This window comes from Branchiostoma belcheri, unplaced genomic scaffold, assembly GCF_001625305.1.
Source record: "Branchiostoma belcheri isolate BF01 breed outbred unplaced genomic scaffold, Haploidv18h27 scaffold239, whole genome shotgun sequence".
NCBI classification, from domain to species: Eukaryota; Metazoa; Chordata; class Leptocardii; order Amphioxiformes; family Branchiostomatidae; genus Branchiostoma; species Branchiostoma belcheri.
The window spans coordinates 55424-76992 of NW_017803842.1; the positions used below are offsets into that span (position 1 = coordinate 55424).

General features: G+C 42.1%; 2 protein-coding genes and 1 pseudogene across 5 annotated transcripts; 2 read left to right on the plus strand and 1 right to left on the minus strand.

The window, feature by feature from the left end:
- Positions 1–21569, minus strand: part of LOC109470878 — a 170831-nt pseudogene that overhangs the window by 39912 nt on the left and 109350 nt on the right.
- LOC109470880 (E3 ubiquitin-protein ligase NEURL1B-like) lies at positions 4051–12681 on the plus strand. 4 transcript variants are annotated; one of them, XM_019769961.1, is made up of 7 exons: positions 4051–4134; positions 6952–7030; positions 8971–9036; positions 9409–9880; positions 10303–10499; positions 10614–11192; positions 11731–12681. In XM_019769961.1, exons 2-7 carry the CDS (start codon positions 6982–6984, stop codon positions 12018–12020), a joined length of 1653 nt encoding a protein of 550 aa, XP_019625520.1. In that variant the 5' UTR covers positions 4051–4134; positions 6952–6981; the 3' UTR covers positions 12021–12681. The 4 variants fall into 4 exon arrangements, with proteins under 4 accessions (XP_019625520.1, XP_019625518.1, XP_019625521.1 ...); XM_019769959.1 differs by lacking the exon at positions 4051–4134 and adding an exon at positions 4340–4844; XM_019769962.1 differs by lacking the exon at positions 4051–4134 and adding an exon at positions 5940–5955.
- LOC109470882 (alpha-2,8-sialyltransferase 8E-like) lies at positions 13103–18903 on the plus strand. Its single transcript, XM_019769963.1, has 9 exons — positions 13103–13389; positions 14086–14223; positions 14678–15058; positions 15566–15707; positions 15910–16022; positions 16589–16681; positions 17148–17239; positions 17476–17613; positions 17922–18903. The coding sequence occupies exons 1-9, from the start codon at positions 13346–13348 to the stop codon at positions 18149–18151; spliced, it is 1371 nt and encodes a 456-aa protein (XP_019625522.1). The 5' UTR covers positions 13103–13345; the 3' UTR covers positions 18152–18903.

Here is a 21569-nt window from a genome sequence, read left to right on the forward strand (position 1 = left end):
ACAAGTTCCTGTGCGACAACGGGGAACAATACCCCATCGGCTTTCGGTGCGACAACGACGCCGACTGTTCGGACGGGTCGGACGAGGTCGGGTGTAACATCACCATGTCGTGTGTCGACCGCTTCCGATGCGACAGCGGGTACTGCATCCCCGAGGAGTGGCACTGCGACAACAAAGAAGACTGCGCGGACGGGACAGACGAAAGGGACTGTGCACGTGTCGCCGTGGACGATCCGATCTCGACGTACTGCTTTTCGTTCGAGTTCAAGTGCGTCAGCTCGGGGTTGTGCATCTTCAGCCATCGCCGCTGTGACGACAGAGAGGACTGCGATGACGGGTCGGACGAGGCCGGCTGTGAGGTGTGCCAGGCGGAGAACAGCCATGTGTGCGGGAACGGAGAGTGCGTGTACGAGAGCCAAGTGTGCGACGGCGAGCAGGACTGTGGTAACGGCATGGACGAGCATGGCTGCGGGACGTTGTCAGAGAGGACCTGTGAGAGCCCTGACTTCCAGTGTACAAGTAACAGCAGGTAAAGAACCAGCCTGTGATTAACATGACAGAATTTGTGATTGCAATTGATGTATAAATACTAGTACATCACCCAAAACGTCGTTCATTCCATATTCCACTGACTACAGAAAAGGAATAAAAGACAATAATAACTTGTTAGAAGTAGCTCTAGTTGAGGTTTTTAAAATCACTTTGCATGTTCATCTTAGGCCATGTTGATTTGATTATATGGATGACATCCTCCGGGAGCCCCAAAACTGATGCGCGCGTGCGAATAAAAAAAAAGTTTTGCAAAAAAAAAGTTGTTTTCATTATGAAATCTACGTGGTCATGAGGGTTGAACAAATGGGACAGAATATGGTTTGGCGAATAATCTAGTTTTCAAGTTCATTTCTTTACAATTTCGTATTTTTTCGTTTGATTTTGGCATTCTACGACATTGGTAGAGTTTTTATCTATTCATTTTTTTAAACTTACGGTATATTTTTGCTCATTTTGCAACTGTTTTGTACGATTAACAGTATGGTTGAAAACTTTTTTTTTTGGAAACGGCCGAAAATCCATGCGCGCGCGGATGGCATCCATATAATCAAATCAACATGGCCTTATTGTGTACTATACAACAATGTACCTTTCTCATTTTCTTGTGTATCTTTGTAATCAGCCTTGGTTTGCAATAAAGTTATTATTGCCATTATTCATTCAGGTGCATCCCGGGAAACTGGGTGTGTGATGGGTTCAGGGACTGTGGAGAAGACGTGGAGGACGAGGCGAACTGCCGTGAGTACGAGCCGTGATGGTTTAGGCCCGGGGTCAAGCCAGATCACACCCCGCCAAATACTAGCATTTGTCCGAGACACAGAGTGGGAGGGGGTTGGTCGTGGAGACTACATCTAACCCTAACGCCAAAACAAAATGTCTCCAATAATGTCACACGTATTACGGATGACTACCTGTCTAACGCGACCGCGATAAACACAGTTAAAAGACCACGCACGGTAATTATATGCTACGGATGCTACAGCCAACACAAGTACGACGCCTTTCGAGCTCTCACTAAACTGCACACAACAGTACTAACTAAAGAACACACCAGCTCCGTAAAAAACACTATTCATCAACTAGTATGATTGTTTTCCAATGGTGATACAAGAACATCGCCAACTGCTGTGTCTAGTGCATCAAATGAATGAGAGAATGAACTTTGGAAACACTTGTCACACACAACCCATGCATACATTTCCAACACGACGCGTTTTAACTACTGTTTGTTTATTTATTTGTTTGTTTGTTTGTTTACCTACAGATCACAAGGTATGTGAAACCTGGCAGTTCAAGTGTGAGAGTACCGGAGGCTGCGCCATGCCGAGCATGCGCTGTGACGGTCAAAAGGACTGCCCTAACAATGAGGATGAAGAGAACTGCGGTGAGTGTCACACCTGAGTTGTGTCCAGGATAAAGGCAGATCAGGATTCCGCCCATTTTGTCACTTATTCAGTCGTTAGTACAATTAAGATCAATTACGGTTTGATCTCATGTGCAAAACTATTAATGTGAATTGAAACAAGGAGGGAGATAATTGATGCTTAGGTAAAAAAGATAATTTAGTACCTCCGCACCATGAAATGTCAGTAATGTGCAATATGTATCAATGCTTCTTAAACACTTTTTAATAATAAAGTCAATGAAACGTCATGGGGGATATTATACCTTGCATTTGTTTAATACATAAGTTACTTATACCATTCTTGTTTTATTTTATTCACAGAGGGATATCCAGGATATGGAGCCAACTAGAGGGGAGAAGACGATTTGATCATCACAAATCTAAAACTATCCAACAACCATCCTAGAGTTGATCAACTCCTGATTTCTGTAGTATTGGTTTCGTTATGACGACAAAGGCTCCAGCTACAACTGGCCGCAATGGAAAATAAAGTAAATGGAATTGCATTATTTTATGCGTGGTGTTTGACTTTCTAATCTTGTCTAAGCCCGGGTCACATTCATCGTACTTTTTTCGTCGCACGATTTTTGGGGAGGTTACTAGCATGGTAGAACCGACAGTCGGAAAGGATCTATGACAACAGCTTCTGTTACATTCAGTGTACGATGTATCCACGACTGTCAAATGACTCAGTTTGACTGTCGAGAGTCTGTCGTACGATGAACGTGACCGGGCCTTAGCCGAGTACTGGGGTTTTGTGGTTTCAGAAGATAATAACTTTTATTTCTATATTGTAATAGACGAAAACTGTAATTGTATGTGCTTTCATGTATTTTGACGCGTGTGAACGTGTTTTGTGTTTGTGCGTTCTTATCCTGTGGACAGAATATTGTGTGTAAAACATACAACATGTGACCTAATTTGGTGACTGCTATATAAATATGTTTGTATTCTATTAAACTTGACTATGCATTTACTTCGCTGCCGTTTGAATAATTCAACTATCCCGGAACTATATTACTGAGCTATGAGTTTTGTACATTATGCGGCATGTTACTGTGGATTTGTACATGTAAAATAACAGTACAAGGGCACCGTCACTTGTTTGTTAAGATCTTTAGGACATGCCCAAACAAATGCTGTTGTGTTGATTTCATGTTTAATAGAGTATCGTGGATTGATTGATGTGGTGTCATTATTCTAATCAATGAGTTTCTCACAGATATAAGGTTGATATTGAACAATCACAATCATTGGCGAATGATGAACATCTGATTTGGACATTTTGGACATTACCGGTTTTAACCTCGCTCGCAGGCATGTCTCTGTGGCGAGCGGGACAAAACAACAGTCTATAACACCTTCAACTCCATACATATGAGCCTTAGAGGGCGCCTGATTTTTCAGGTTACCTTGATCTTGCATTTATGCATTTACACAATACCAGTTTTAACCTGGCTCGCATGCCCCCTCCTTGCGGAACACATTCTAATAAAAAATAACACCATAAACTTAATACATGTTTCAAGCCTTGACGGTGCGTGTTGATCCAGGCTTCTTTGATTTGCATCTAGTTGCATGGCCAGTTTAACCTCGAACAGGCCTTCTCTGTGGCAACAGGGACAAACAGCACTCTCTAACACCGTAAACACCGCAGAGGTTGCGAGCCTTAGAGGGCGCCCGGCGGTCCAGGTTACCTTGATCTTGCCACCACCCCTTGTTGTACGGACTATAAACAGCGACCGCTTGTTTTGTCAACAGCTTGGTGTGTTTCCTTAACCAACGGAGTGTGTGACCAATGATCACCGAGACATACCTTAATGCAATTAAGTGTGTCCCCAATTACGTTACAAAGGCACGTAGAAGTGTCTAGAAAATAACTAAGAACAACAAAAGAGAAAATATCCAACAAAGATCAATACCAAAACTTACGTAAGTATAAACAATGTTTATAGCATAAACCCTTTCTTGTATCATCTACAAGTAATGATTTAAAAGGATAGAAATATCTGTATGCGGATTTGTTATGGTGCAGTTGACATGGAAGGCCCGACGTGTGTAAACCATTAAAAATTTACGCACCCTCTCCATTCAGACAGTGGGTACAGTCCCGGTCAACTGCCTGTTTAAACCTCACTTTTCACGGCGCACTAGGACTGGGGTGACCCGAACTGCAGGTAACGTTACACTACACTAGACGACGGTACTGTAGAATCGTCTATTGTAGCACTTCATAAGCTATGAAATAATTCAGTATTTCACTTGCGTGCGTATTTAGGAGAGGTTTCAGCAGTTACCCCTATTGTTTTAGCTATATGGTGAAATTCTTTTCCTGACTTGTGGTGAATGTGGTAAGCTGAATACAAAATAGAATAAAACCACACTTTTGCAAATTTGTTTTACGGTAACACCACACCAAGACAAAATAAGCATTGTGACCTGCGACGCGGTGTAATGTTACCGAAATCAAAGATTGCGATTACGGTAACTCAGGAGTCATTTTCTCTCAGCCAAAATTGTCTTTGTTTAGGGTAGATCCTCTTGCACGAGCCCCTTTGTTACCACAGCCTGGTTACCGAAGGCAAAAAACTTACAGCACACCACTACTTCAGGTAGGAGGATGGGAGTAGCAGGTGGGCGAACAGGTAAGCCTGCCCGGTAAGAACGCCGCGAGGTGGACTGTCAAACTAAATTCTCCCTCGTCTTGCCGCCATCTTAAAAAAATCTGCGGCGCAAACATCGGAGTATGATTTTGTAGACTGCCATTGTGACACGCGATTCAAAAAAGGATATATAAACTCAGCAAACGTCGATACATGACTGCAGTCTTGGAGAATGACAGCACTTTGGACAAGACCCTGGCGAAAGGAACTAAATGACTTATGAGGTGAGATCGCTACAAATTAACTTCTAGAGTGTCCTACATGTGCATGTATACAACCCTGTCAGACTTACATAATGTTTGCTGTGTGCTTAATTCACTTTCTACTTGATAAACGAGTTTTCGACGTAGCTAGAGACTAGGTCGTCGCAACACAAGCAAACGTAATTAACGTTGGTATGGAGGGACGGGGTCTCTGTGGAAAGATTAGAAAAGTTAATTAGACACGAAAGAATTGGAAGAAAGCGGGTTGACTGAAAAGAAAAAGGACAACAACAAAAAACAGGAACTCAAACCGTGAACGTAGATTAACACACGATTTAGGGGTTTTTCATTTCACTTCAAAAGGTACGTCCCAAAACACACAACTTTGTCTTCACTAACAATGGCAAGGGTCATGCACAAGTATTGGAGGGTTATCAGACTTTGTACGGTTACGTACACAGCTACTGTATCCCTGTTTGGGAAAATGCTGACCCCGACAAACTTAGGAATCATTCATGTTATCCATATGCCATATGATCTGGTGTTAAACAAAATATGGCGTGTAGTTATACTTTTTTGTGAAAATAACCACCACGACATATGATAAGCATATCAAGGTAAGACCTCAGCTCTTTTCCACATATTTTGGTTTAGTCATATTTGGCCTTTAGAAACGGTGTAACAAAATCCCGTTTTTGGACGAAAGACCTACTAGTACCTTTTTGTAAACTATGTATGTTTCAAAAGTGATAAACGCTTTAAGATTTGTCGTTTTACAAAACCAACTTTTTCTAGTGCTATACGCTTAGTACCCTAACAGAACAACAAAACAAATTTGTCATGTATCATGTAGGGTTGATAGATCTCCAATTTTGATAGAACCGTCACTCAGTATATGCCCCCTAGTTCTGAAGTCCTTAGATGTTTTAAGTGATAACATAACTACATACACGTTTTTATGTGGGGCATGTGTGCGGGTAACAGGTTGAAGGAGCGATGTCAAGTGTTTACAGAAAGACAAAAGGCTACTAACGTTTCAAAGTCTAAATTGTTGGAGGGATAGGTCATGGACAAAAACTGTACGAGACTTATATCTACGCCCCTCAGAGGCCCATTTAAGCTACATGCACTGGTAATCTAGAATACTTGTTTTTGTTTAGAAATAACTGGTTGCCATTGATTGTATCTTGATCGTAGTTTGATTGGAAATAATGTTTACAATAGATGCTTGTCATTTATATAATTTATGGTTTGCTGGCAGTTACATTTTATGACTATAGTAACCCATAGTTTTGTTGGATCCTTCATATTTTTGTTTCGAACGCCCTTGAAAACAGTTTATTGTGCGATCATTATATATACAAGCTCATTATGGCCATTAATACTAGCGAATCTTCATGATTACGTGTTTGGTTGTTTGGAAAAGGATACAGTACATCATGTATCCACCGGTAGCCGGTTTAACACAATAAGCCCATTTCAAACACAACTTATTTGTCGAGGACTAACTTGTTGTCTATTGTGTTGACGGTTTCTATGGACAGGTGTATTGGTCACAGGCCAATGCGTTCACATAATTGCTCTATGTAAACAACCGAATATTTTGAGCATGTGAAAGTTACACAGTCGCAATCTAAACTCTAGTTCAAAGATCGTCACACAAATGGTAAGATGCTTGAATTTTCCATTTTTTCTTCCAGTTCTGACGAGTTAGCTTAGAGTAAATGTTGTGTAACTTTTGACCTTTAGGTTAGCGATCTGAAAATGTCATTCAAAACATGGTTGCGAAACTCTAGGTTCCCTCGGGACCTGTGTATACATTCTACCGAGCTCAATCAATTACCGTGTTTAGAGGCTTAGATCATATTGTCGTGCATCCACCCAGGAACCTGCCTACACTATGTGCATGACTTGGCAGTATACTCAAGAATGCATTAGATCGAGTCGACATGATATAGACGATGGTTCTTAGGTGAAAGCAACACGCAGATAATAATTTTAGTCATGCTGGATAAATGTATAGGAATCAAGGTACGTGAATGTCTATATCTAACTTTAACTTTTGTTACGTTGTAATGTTTTGACATCTGCTTGTTGGTTTGTTGACGTATTTTTTGTTTATAATCAGAGAGGGTTCGACTACTGAAGGCTGGTGAGGATGAGAATGGATTCGAGAGGAAGTATGGAGGGGGAACAACTTGACGACGGTAAGTACGGATTGATACAGACCCTCAACTATCGACAGATCACACTACTTTACAACTGTTAGGGCCCCTGTTCATTTGTCCTACGACAGGTTTACGACAGCAAATTGAGGACATCATTTGTGTGACAGTTGGGAGGGGAGGTTGTCGTACAGAATCCAGCTGTCTTCTGACGGTCGAGCTAGGTTACCATACTGCATTTTTTTGTCAACAGTCGCGCCTGTCATAGCCTCCTTGAAAATATTATGATAAAAAAATCGTGCCATTCATAGCTTCCTTTTGACACTTGTAGCTCGACTTTCTCTCTCATTGTTATCGGTGTTCTAAATATGAATTGCTCAGTACAGGTACAGGTATAGGTACAGTGTATTGCACTTTATTATCGTTACTACTTGGAATCCAGTAAGATTCAGCTTTCATTAGTGACTTTATTGTTGGAGTCAAAAGTAAGCACCTGAAATGTTGCCACCATCATTACAGGGTAATTATACACTGTACACCAGAAGAGGGTTGACTTGTTAGACAAGTTACTAACGACATAATTGGGCGGGTAGATCCTATCTTGTAGTTACATGGCACCCATAAACATTCACTTAATATCACAAACAAAAGGAACTTTCCAAAAAGGCAGATTCGTTTGATAAAACTCGTGCTTTTTATCTCTCCAAATCACAGTAGGGTGTTTTCACATAACCGTATACCCCGCTAAAACTGTATGGATAGAGTAGCATTTGCAAATGTGATGATGATATATATAATTTCAATTTACAGTATTTGGTAAAATACAATTAGTGTAGAACCTAGTCATTTATCCTGTGTCTTAAATGCCCTTTCCAAACCAATCCATTCCATTCGATACGATGATAACATCCTACAACATTAAACTCGCATATAGTATGTACATATAGTGGTGGTGGGGCAGGGGGACTATGTAGGTTGTTCTGTCATCCGTCCGTGAGTCATTATCTCAACTTTTTTGTACAAAAGCTGGTTTAAGATGGCTCCATTGCTTATTGAAACAGAATGCAGGTGTATAATTTACTAATTGTAGATGGCTGGTTACAGAGCTTAGTGAAGACGATATGTCAGTACGTCATAAATCCATCCACAGTGTCATCATGCTTTGTTGTCGTTGTTTCAAACTAACTGTCTGTCGACTCTTGACATTTCAGACAAAGGTCTCTAAGAGCACCGCATGCCGAGTATATCGTGTGTGTTAGAACTCAAACGATTTGTTATACGTCAGTGAAATGTAGCCTTCTTAGCAGGCTCTGTAACTGCGACTTTTTGTGATATTATTTTTACTTATGGTAATATCACTGCTATTTGCCAGCACAAGACCTCAACTACAAAAAGTGATATTCCGTAAGAAAAACAATGCATTTTCAAAAGCCCCAGTCGTACAGCCTGGCCTGCTGAGGAGGTTATTAGTAAGTAAAACGTTGAAGTTGATATGACGCAAGGTTTTTGTTTGGCCTAATTCTCAAGGGTCGCCATGGACGGATAAAAAGCCCCCAAGGGTGTGCTGTCAGACAGTGTATTGTTCTCTGTTGTGTCGAGTTCCGATGGCCGATATAACACGATAGATAATTTGTCTCTAGAAGGATATAGTTTCAATGGATAGTCTGGTCTGGGAGACATTATATGTATCCCTTTTACAACTAGTCTTGTTGGCGAAATAATGCACATTGTTGTTGACGTATTTCGTGTCTGGTTATAACAATTACCAACATATGATTATAAGGATACATTGGACATGTAAGAAGAATAAGAACCCCCAGACAAGATCTGGGGGACCGCATATGACTGACTCTTTTAAAACTAATCCTCTTGGTCAAATAAAGCAGGGGTATCACTGGGCTTACATTTTACAGTTGCTTTTGGCGACACCTCAGGAGCGGAGGCATTTTTGTAGCACTGAATATTTTTTCTTATCTGTGTAGATGACGAGAGCCCGAGACGCCGGCGCCGACAGATCGCAGGATGGGACATCTCTGCACTCATCAGAAGTAAGTATTCTTCACATGTGAAAGTGAAAGCAATCGTTCATCAATGAACACTTGAGCTACCCTTTGACACTATACAGGTTCATGGTACTGAGTAAGTTTCCTAGCTCTTTTGAACAAGTACAATGAACAGTGCAACGTGACTTTCATGACGTGAGTGACAACAGTCGCGGCCTTCCAGAAGCAGCGTCACTAACAACTACGAACACTTCACATTATCCCACATTAAATTATCAGTCGTAGTATCGAACGACTATCTATGAGAGTTGGCCAGAAAGGGATGGCAAATATTCTACGTGCATGTGATATTGATATTTGTTTCTTCGTCCTTGTCCTTGTGCAAATGATAATAATTTTTTTATTTCTATTTATTAGTCGACTCCCGCCTTCTCCGGGCAATGGCAAGCCATGACAACCGGCCCACCACCACCCCGGGTGCTCTCGGGCGCAGATCACTCTCCCCTCCCAAAACCGCCACGGAAATCTCACCCCGACCCAAGACAACCCTGACCGATCGCGAGAGAAACTCCGTCACCTCCATGGGCCATTACATGGAGACCGGGAAAGTCTCCTTCGCTCAGCCGATCCGTTTCTCCAGCACACACGGGAAGAACATCGAGTTGTCGTCGGACAGAAGGACTGCTTGTAGGACGGACAGTTTCTGTAACGGCATTACGTTCAGTAACAGACCCATACGGGTGGGAGAGAAGGTACATTTGAAGATGAACAAGGTCCAGCTTGGCTGGAGAGGTGTTCTGAAACTAGGCTTCACCATGACGAACCCGTGCACTGTGGACTCGGACTTACTCCCGGAGTACGCCGTACCGGACACTTCAAAACAACCCAGGTACGTGTTCAACTATACACTTTTTCAGGGCGAATTTGCTCTCCACATTATACCTCGTCAGTCTCATTGAAATAAGACCATATTTTCGTGCGAACAGGAATTCAGCTCCATGAGGAACACTTTAAAGTAGTCTAAGGGCACAAATAAGCAAGAAGTCGGCGCTGTCCATATGTATTGTAGATAGATCTGACGGTTGCTGAAAATGGTACTCTGGAAAAAAAGCTTTCATACGTCCACCGCTAAACACTGCACTTAGAGTGAAGAGAGAAAATACGCTATACATGTTCATTGTGTAGAAAAAACAGAACATTGAGATGTTTATTCGCAATCTATAATATTCTGTACGGTAACCCCGAGAGGACATACTAAATTAACAAGACAACACTGAAATGACGCTGTTTAACTCCCTTCTGTCCGTTCAGGTATTGGGCGCTTCCAATGATGGAGAAATACGCACAGAAGGACAACATCTTTTCATTCTACCTTACCGAGAAGGGCACGGTCAACTATTCCATCAACTTAGAGAACAAGGGGGTCTTTCTGGAGGGGTTAGATGACACCAAGCCGCTCTGGGCACTGGTTGACGTCTTCGGCAAGACAGAGGAGATTTCTATTGTCGGTAAGATCCTGAATATGTATCTGTAAAATGTATCTGTGTTTTAAACATAAATATTGGATAGAAGCTAAATAAGATATTTTTATCAATTATCATGTGCAATTGTCATCTTTCTAGATGAAGAGGCAGCAAAAGAGGCAGTCGAGGCCTTCGAGAAGTCTGTCGGGAACCACAAGGGCGACGGAGACGAGGACTCCGACCACTCCTCTCGCATCTTCTTCAACAACGCGCGCGGGACCAACATCCGGCTGGAGGACAAACACAAGGTCGTGCGCCGGAAACGGAACACTTTTTGGAACAGCCTGGCCTTCACGTCACGACCAATGGTGACCAATGAGATGCTGTTCGTGGAAGTGTTGGAGGTAAACGCCCAGTACGCAGGCTCGATGGGGTTCGGCGTGACCTCGTGTGACCCGGCCAAGCTCGCCAGCGATACGGAGAAGACGGGTCTGCCCGACAACGCAGACATCTTGGTGATGAAGCGTACGGAGTTGTCAGAATACTGGAAACTGAGTAGAGAACTCAAAGTGCCCTCTAGCGGAGACAAACTGAGCTTCATGATCACGGAAGAAGGGAACGTTCATTATGATGTGAACGGGGCAGGCGCCATGGTGCTACTGAACGTTGACCTCAACATCGGACCACTGTGGGCACTGTTCGACGTGTACGGAAGCACGCAGGCTATCAGACTGTTGGGTAAGTACACGCGCAAAGTACCTGCGTTTGTTTGGGCATTACAGCCTGGATCTTGTCGTTATGTCATTCAATATTTTGCCGGACTCAAGAGTGAATCAACAGGTGGTCAGATACCGCAGCTAATCTTGAGTTATAGTTTGTAGATCGGGTTGAAAGTCGCAGTTCTAGACGGAACTTTGTTCCTGGTAAACGAAAAAGCTAATTTTGCAAGAACTTTTCCTTTCATGTTACAATCATCACGTGTGTCGGAAGTAACCTTGTTTCTTTGGATCTTTCGCCGTGTACTTTGTCCGCAAATATAGGCCTTGTGTTTCTAGGCAGCTTTATATGTGCCTTGTAACCGCTTGTGATGTATACTGTAAATTCTCAGTAGCCCCTTGTGATCGATAGCCTTTATTATAAACAATGAGGTTGGTTTTAATCCTTCTTGTTGTAATTAACTAGCCAGGTAGCCATGCATAGCAGCAAGTATTCACACATCCAAACCAATTAATCAAATCTAATGTACAACATTATTTTTTCTGTGATTCATCTCCAGGTGTGATCAAATGCGAAGACACCCTACGAGAGGAGGAACAGACACAGGAGGAAGACGACTTGGAAGACGTCTTGATGGGAACGAAACCCAGACAGGCGGAGCAAGACGCCGACACGGAGTGCTCCATGTGTTACAAGAAGGAGCGACCGAAGGACAGTGTTGTGTATCCCTGCGCACACGTGTGTCTGTGCCACCTGTGCGCCATCAAACTCAAGAAGTACATCCCGAAAGCGTACTGCCCTGTCTGCAGCTCTCCTGTCAAGGAGGTCATCAGACTACTCGCGTTCTGATCCATGACGGAGCACGTCAGAACTTATGACAAAATACTGTACTACAAAACTACGGCCATGACGTTTCTAAAATGTCAACATGACAAGGCAAAATATGCCGTAGCGCGATCAAAAACGCGTCACTCTGTAGTTTCCCCGTGTGTACGTAGTTCTCTGTGAAATCGTTCATCAGACCACGTTCTCGCGTTCTGGTGATCTAGTCCGCCAGAATTTGAACTGATGACGACTGACCATGACGTATTCATCGTATATGCAGCATGACAACGTATGTGTAGAGCATAAAATGTATTGCCATGTCATTGAGTCTTGAATATTTTGAACAATAAGTCACCCCAAGCGTTAATATTAATATTGTTGCGGGCATGAAAATGACAAACCTACTTTAAAAAAGAAATTTTGATGTAACCTTCTTCATGTAATGCAGTCATAGCCTGGGTACCATCCCACACTCGCTTCCCTAACAAGTACTTGTAGGATACAAGTAGGATGGTACCGAGGCTAATGCAGTCATCCATGGGGTCGAACAATTTATAAGCTAAAAAGCCGTCCATGACACCGAAAGCATTGTAAGGAAAACATGACATCTAGCGACTCAAACGTGCGGTGCATGTAGTACACGCCAACACACCCTTCCACCGATATTAAAGCAACGTTTCCATAGTTGTTCTTATTTATATGCTTACATTATCTGTGAAGGTGTTGAAAATTGTTGCGATTTTTTTTGCAAATGACAAATTAGATATGTGAAATTGTTAGCTACCTGCTGCTGTTGCATACTTGTATCAAGTGCCTTTCTGTGACTATTCAGACCTATATTCCATGACATTGTACAGTCCTATAGATACTATAATCAAGTCATGACCACTTATGTCACATTAAACTAAGAAAGAATGAAATCATGCCTGTCTCGTATTTGAGTCATCTGTATGTGTGTTTCTATACTGCCGTGTGTGTGAGTGTGTGATGCATAATTAGCAACATAAGGGAATAAAACAATCCCCCCCTGAAACCCTTCTTGGAATGCCCCATCTGGTGCGAGTAACTCAGAAAGTTGCCCAACCGGTCTGCTGACCCATCCACTAACAGGTTTCCTGACCCATGCATAATTATCTGTATTCACTCGCCCGGGATTGCATGTCAGAAAAGGGAATACAATTCGAGAGCTTATCTCTCCCCTAGATACAATCTTAGTTTCTATTTTGTTGAGCTATGGCCTTCAATAGTTTCTTCAACGGCTTGGTGGCTACATTTGACGACCTTCGGGTTTAGTGACTCTTCAATGATTTCAGCCTAAACCTTCGGATCTTCGATCAACACATTCGGTTATGTCTGACTTAGTAGACGACTGCATTGCCATTGTGATTTGCAGGTGAGAAAACGATTTTTGTTTCTATAACAAGCTTTAAGTTTATCAATAGTTTATCAATTTTCTTTATAGAATAGTGGTTAAACGGGCATGTAGATTTTCTCTATCTAAAACAATGGTACAGCATATGTGGATATATAAATTACCAATGTATACCCACGTCAATCATGATTTTACTCACCAGATACGAATTATATAGCTGATTTAACACTGTAGACACGGGTGCTTTCAATGCCCATGTAACAATATGTAACACTTTGGCCCCAAACTTGAAAACATTAATGAGATCTCAAAACCTTCATGTGAATGACACATACAATTTCTTTTAACACATTTGCATCATTATTTCGTATTTCTGGTATTTTTTGTATAGCTCTAATAAGTAGGTCATTGCGTACCTAGGTAATTTAGAATGGTGATTGTTTCTAATCCAAGATCTGACCGATAGTCCCCATTACAGACAATGTTACCCACACACTAGTATGATCACGAAACATTCTTACTCACTCACTCACTCACTCACTCACTCACTCACTCACTCACTCACTCACTCACTCACTCACTCACTCACTCACTCACTCACTCACTCACTCACTCACTCACTCACTCACTCACTCACTCAGCACCGCATGCTCCGGGGAGCGTCGCGCCTCTCCAAGTTGTCTTATCATCGATGATTCCAACTGTAAACTTCGGCAGGGTTTCTGCGCCGCGGATGATGAGGTTTCGGGCCCCCAGTGCTCTCGTCATCGCCCTGCTGGGAGTGTATCTGGTCACGATAGCCATGATGGGCTGCAACATCACATGGCTGGTGGGCACGGACTCTCACGGCAACAGGTCTGTACTCACAACTCATCTTTAAACAGATCTTTCACTGGCAAAGGCGTATTGTGTCTTGTCTTTTGGGCGCTATTATTTTGTCGGTTGGTTATTGGTTGGCTGGCTGGTTGGCTGGTTGGCTGGTTGTTTGTTTGTTTGTTTGTTTGTTTGATTGTTTGCTTGTTTGTTTGGTTGGTTGGTTGGTTGGTTTGTAATTCAACAATGCATATTGGAAAAACTATATATCCACTCGAAAGATGAAACAAGTAATCTCTGTGACGTTTGCTTCTTGTGATATCAAATAAAATGTACTTTCAAAAATGTTGTAGTTAGGCACTGGGGACCTAGATGTACTATATTACTGTGCTTTTGATTTTCAGTTAACGTTTTTTGCTGAAAATGTTATCATATATATTTATGTACGCATATAATGTAAATGATTTTGTTACATCATTGCACCTTCGACATACAGAGTGGACAGGAGAAGCATGAAGACTAGGTGCGGGTGTAACTGTGTTGGGGAGCGACCCAGGAAATGTCCCCCTGGCGATTCGGCAAGAGACATGAGTGTTGCCAAACGGCAGACAACGGATGAGATATCTCGCCTCATCGACATCATCGTCAGGGAAGGCATCAGGAGGGACCACATCCTGGAGGAAGCGGACGGAAAACTTCTCATCAACATAGCGCGGAATTGTTCGAGCACGAAAGACTCTAGTGGCGAGTATCTCGGAATCGCGGGGACGGAATCAGTGTCTAGCGTGAAAAATGACAGCTCACTGGTTTTGACGGACGTTATGAGCGCCTTTCAAGGGAAGTGGAAGAAAAATGAGACACTTTTTCAAGAAATGAAGTGAGTAAAACACATTACGTTTAATAGCTAAGCGAAGTAGTAATTGAAACGGCCCAGTACAAAAAGAACTACATGTGGTGATAATGCTCTTGGACGTGCGGACAGCATTCCCTAAGCACCGTGAAGATGGTGAGGCTAGGTTCGGTTGTGTCCCTCCATCTATTGAACCACGTGTTTGATAATGATTCATCTCAACTTTCCAGCACCACTGGGCATTGTGAGTATGTAATAAAGACATGTCCCCAAGTGATCAACTGACAACTCGTGGCTGTGTTTAGCCTTTAGGTGCTTTCTGTGGGGTTCTGATTTACTGATCATGGACCTCTCAGAATGGGAAACAGGTTCAAGCAATATCACATAATTTCATTGGCCTGTTTAGAAAATTTCCTATAGTTAATGTTACATATCCATTACGCTTGTTAACTGTTGTCTATATTGATGTTAGGCAATTGAATAGATTTTGGTAATTATATATAATGGTTCAAGCTGTTGTTATTCATTCTTCAGACGTGACTTGACAAGCTGTTGCGATGCCGAGTCGTCATTTTTGACAAAACGGAATGTCAGAGTGGGGGAAATTCTGCCGAATGTTCTCAACAAAAAACTACCTCTAAAAATGACCAGGGACATGTACAGAAACTTGATAAAGGTAGGTTTGTTCATGTAATATGAAAACAAGAGTGTAGTCTTTGCCTATCATTTGGAATACACTAACAATCTTACCGTTAAGTTAGCACATTAGTTCCGGATCCTCCCGTACCTAGTTGATAAAAGGACAGACGTTGTGAGCTGGTTGTTTGAAAGGGTACATTATCGTTAACTCACCAAACTGAGTTCCTTTTTTCACACAGGACTGGCCTTTAAAACACAAACGCTTCAATAAATGCGCAGTTGTCGGAAACAGCGGCATCTTGCGGGGAAGCCACTGTGGTGCATCCATCGACAGTGCAGATGCCGTGTTCAGGTCAGCCAGTTAGGCCATGTTTGGGTTTGATTATATGGTTGACATCCTCTGGGAACCCCAAAACTAATAAAAAAAGCGAACGTACGAAGAAAAAGTTCTACAAAAAATGTCCCCATTATGAAAACCATGTGGTCATGAAGGTTGGAAAAATGACTAAATACACTTTTTCTTCATTGCCTTTTGATCGGAATTGACTTTGGTTTGGCATTCTACAATAGTATATATAATAATCGTTTTTCAATATTTTCGTTGGAATTCACGGCATATTTTTGCTCATTTTGCAGCTCCTTTGTATGATTTACAGTATGGTCAAAAACTTTTTCCTTGAAACGGACGAAAATTCATGCGCGCGTGGATGTAATCAACATACTAGTACTTGTAATTCAATCAACATTGCCGTACTGACTTATATTATAGTAACAAAAAGCTGCAGTTCCAGAGAACGTACAGCAATCCCTTTTGAACCAGCGGTGCACCAGAACAATCATGATTTCGTATACAGAGTGAAGCTCATTATTGTAAGATAATGCAATGTTGTTGTGAAAGATGAAATGTTTCTCATTCAGGTGTAACCTACCACCGCTCGGGAAGAAAATTTATCAAGAGGATGCCGGGGTAAAATCAAGTTTCACCACTGCTCCGTTGTCAATGCTGAAGTCGTAAGTTTCTCCACTTTTTTGGCACTTTAAATTCGTATCAAACGAAACTAGTTCACCTGAATCAGAATTCAAACATCTGGCCGAGCATACCCATTAACCTCGAGCTCCAAAAATTTCTCCAAATTAAAGACCTCCAAAATTGGTTAGAAGTAAGGACCTCCAAATATTGCCTAAAACCTATAGCTAGGGCCCACAAAAATGGCTCCAAACTAAGCTAGGACCTCCAAAATTGCTTCAAATCAAGGACCTCCCAAAATTGCTGGAAAAAATGACCTCCAAAAATTCTTCACGTGGGACGGTGTCAGCCTTGTTTGAAAGGTGAAATTGTGGTAGTTAATTCAGAAATTAAATACATATACTAGTAAACCAAGGTCGCCATCAAACTCTTGAACGCTATTGATAGTAATGGTCCGTCGCTAATCATTTCTAAAGTGCCATGTTTAAACTGCACTTCCATTTGTTGCAGGTACGCAAAAATGAACGAAGAGTCTGTGAGAGAGCAATTTTTAAAGGACATGGAGCAATACAGCGGCATTCTGTCTGCAAAGAAACCCAACAGTGAGTACTACATACCAATTCTCTAAGTAGTGAGCAAAATGCCACTTATATTGAAAATAACGGATTAAACTATTGTTCACGAATATCCTGATCAGTTCAGCATTGTCACGAGCTTTCAAAGGACATTAGTGCTCAGTACTGAAAATGTGGTCACTTTACCTGGGAGTTAATCTGGACAAGTTGCACTTTATCTATTTATCTGTTGTTGATTTAGTTTTCTCTTGTCTGATTTTCAGATTACACCAAGTACATGATCGATTCTATCGCAGCTGCCAGAGGAGGCGAACTGCAGATGGTGTACGAACATCCACACCATTTCCTGCGCACCAACACCTACTGGAACAACCACGGCATTCCTAAGAAAATCACATCAGGTTAGCAGTCACATACAGCCAGCTCATAACTACCACATAACCTACACATTAAACATCGCTAAATCTATCTAATCATTGAAGCATGAGAAATCCCGGTGGTGTACACACTTCAGATGTTCTAGACATTGTTGTGAAGGAATTAATGAAGCTGCAATTTTAAGCACATACACTTTTCTAACAATTAAATGAAATAACTAAAGATCGGATGTTGCATACTTAAACGATAGAATACCCCTCCGATACATAAAAACGCCGAGCGTCAGTCAGTTACCTTAATTATCTTTTCTTTTTTTTCTTTGGATCCACAGGAATCTACCTGCTCAGTATGGCCATGACACGCTGTGACGAGGTCCACGTCTATGGCTTCTGGCCCTTCCCATACGATGACAAGGGCGACGCCGTGGGCTACCATTACTACGAGGCGCCTGTCTTCACCAAGGACTCGCACGACATGCCGCTGGAGTTCATGAGAGTGCGGCGTCTCCACCAGGACGGCGTCATCCAGGTTCACATGCGCTGTTCACGTGATCTCAGATAGCATTCACGTGATTACGGCTAGCATTCACGTGATCGGAACCAACATGTGAACGGTCCAATTGGCGAATTCGTGTAAGTGCAGAAAGAGAGGAAAAGATCAAAATGACACAAGGACCCATCTCTCGCCGTCACAAGTCGTAATCATCATCATGATCATGGAAACTATTAAACGTATACGTAGAAGAAAAGACCGCGTCTTTTTCTTGTTTTTGTGCATCACAAATGTTGTGCTTGTTAGGATATTTCTATCCTACATATAGACTACCTACTATGTATTTATTTTTGTCATGCATTTCTTACCTATAGCTACCTGGTCCATCGACATAGCCCGCAGCTGGTGGACTAGCCAAGGGAGTGGGTTGGGCAAGGTAGATATGATATGTACATGGAGATTTGCCTCCAGACTTGCCTTGTCCAACGACATTATATAGAGACCTATAAAAGTATAATGTCCTTGTCTCGTCTACCCACGCTAGCTCAACAACTATGTGACAGTGTTATTTTGTGTAACATCACACATGCTAAGTGCCAAGCGATAGTGGTTTAGACTCTGAGTTTGTATGTGAGTGTGTATAGTTAATTACTAATACGTGCGTGTAATAACGAAAGGTTAACTTTTGCGACAAGTCTTGAGTCATGTGATACATGACATAGAGTCGCCGTACCATATTATTTCTAATGCACAAAACACGAACGACATAAATATTTGTACCATTGATGATGATGTATCTATCAAATTGAAGTAAAATTCTTTTGGAAGTAATATCTCTTATTTCACTTTTTTACGACGACTCTCGATTTTAAGGTATGCTACAATTAAACAATTTACGGAATTATTAGATAAATTAATTCTCAAGCAAATGAGAAATGTGCTACATACTAGTATCATATTTCTCCTATGCCAATATTACACGTAAGAGTCATGTCATTCGGATCGCCAAAGGTAATGCCATGGTATTCTATTAAGGGTTTTTCAACTCTTCCTTTTTCTTTCTTCATAAAGCAGCTTCAGAATTTGAATGAGAGTTATGGAAATTGCAAATTAAAAGTAGAAATGATTTTAAACAAAGTTTTAATGTTAAAATAGAACCAAACTATCCTGACTTTCGTTTTCAACACAATCACCAGTTCAGCTAATGATAGCATGGCATTAGCAGTTTGACCAACTTGGTCAGTAGTGAGAGAGTGGCTACATGCCCGTCACATATTTGCATTTTCTTGTGGTCAGGGTTATGGGATTAGCTATTCTTGACCAATCAAAACCCATACATTTGCCCGTGTTTAGAATGTTATCCTTCGGCACACCTGGTATTTCCGCTTGATATAATTGATGATGTCCAAGGTAATTTGCAACAAATAGTACAGCTGGACAACTCCAGTCAAAGCGAGAGCCTCGCCGACATTCAGACTCACAAGTTTTGTTGTCAACCGTCGGACCCAACCTGAACATACTTTGATCAAGAGAAACTACTTGTTTTGACCAGCCGAAAGGACTTCCAACATGTACAAGTTGGTCATCTGATACAGGGGTTTTGGCTAAGGCAGAATGATAGGTACCACATGTATCATTGTTTTCTACTAGTTTTTACTTAGTAATACGTCTTTGCTCAGTCCAAATCGTCACAAGATTTTCGATTACCTGATGTTGGCTGTGTTCATTTCCCTCTACTTTGAGTGTCTATATTTTTTCATGTTCTTATTCTACGTTTGACCCTATTTCTGTAGAGTTCGGCAAACGAGGGCAATGCGGTTTCGACTATCCTCACCCTGCTCCTGGTAGCGTGCACTGTTACCATCACACTGATTGGACGGAAATCCATTTGGCTGGCTATCTCAGATCCTCCCAGCAGCCGGTATGTACCTGATACTTTACATTCTTGTCCATATACGTCAAAATTCCAAGGGAATGTTTAACGCCCCGCCATTGCTGAGGTCGTGATTACGTACACCAACCGTCCATTCCACAACTTCCACCTTTCCACGTAAGGTCACGTGGTGCAAGGGGTCATCCTAACCTGATGAAGGTCGCAGTGCGTACAGGCTTAACTTTCTGTTTGAAATCCTGCTTAGGTCCTAGTACTGTCGCTTGACTTTATTTTCATTTTGTTTCTCTCAGTCTGGAGACAAGGAGCATACATATAAATGCCGGGTGTATTTGCGACGACTCTGAAACGGCACGGAAAAACGAAAGGACTTCAAGAGACACGAAAGCTGACATCATCCGCCTGATAAACACAGTCTTAAAGGACTCACTGGAAAGGAACAGCTCATCAGATAAATCACAATCCCCAACGAAGCTCGACATCGTGGGGAAAAGTTCAAACGACAGCTCTATAGATCTCGTCGAAGCTATGCGTACCTTTAAAGGGACGTGGAGGGAAAATAAAGTGCTTTCCAGACAGATAAAGTAAGTATAGAGTGATGAGAAGGGTGTATACGTTATGCAACAGTGTGTTCTATATTACAGTTGTTGAATATAAGTCAGAAACTGCATTTTGGTGTCATCGGCACTTAATTCAAAACAGCTTCGTCCACTAACAAAACAAAATATGTGTACGTGTTGTTTCCTCTCCTCATCAGGCATGAGCTGGCGGAGTGTTGTGACGTCGAGTCGTCCGTCATGACCAAACGGAACGTCAGAGTGGGAGACGTGCTACCCAACGTGCTCAACCCCAAACTACCGCTGAAAATAACCAGGGACATCTACAGTGTCTTACCCAAGGTAATTTCGGAGTTAACCATTACCAATAATCGAACTGAACTCAATCCGATCCCATAGCTGCCGCTCACCTCGCGATCGGTCCAGAAGAACATGCAGCCACTCTCCTTATTGGTCGAACTGATAATTGCCATGCTATATTGATTGAACTGCTTATTGCGATGGTCAGTCAGCATCAGTATACTAGTGAGACCATCCTTAAAAATCATACTACGCACACTGTCTTAGACAAAGTATGCATATGTTCTTCAGATGACCCACGTGACCACGTCCGAAACGTGACTTTCCAACGATTATTGTTTTTTTCCCCACAGGAATCTCCTTTAATTTCAGGACTAAACATTACCAGAGGTGTGCAGTGGTGGGAAACAGCGGGATACTGCAGAGAAGTCGCTGTGGGGCATCCATCGACAGCGCAGACGCAGTATTCAGGTGATAATCATTAATGGTTAGTGATGATCGGATGAACACTCATGTCCTATCGGGCTATTAAAGTACAGGCGACGTATACAAATACAAACGTAGTGGAAACGAATGAACACCTCCGTCCTGGACCACCGTAGGCTCCCGGTGCCTTTTGAGTGCTGGGAGTGTTCCCGCCCACCCTGGCACACTGCATGAAGCATGCCGGTTTGTTTACTGGGTCGGTTTCAATCTAGACTTCGCAGTGACTTGGTAGAAACTGAGAAAGGCAGGCTTG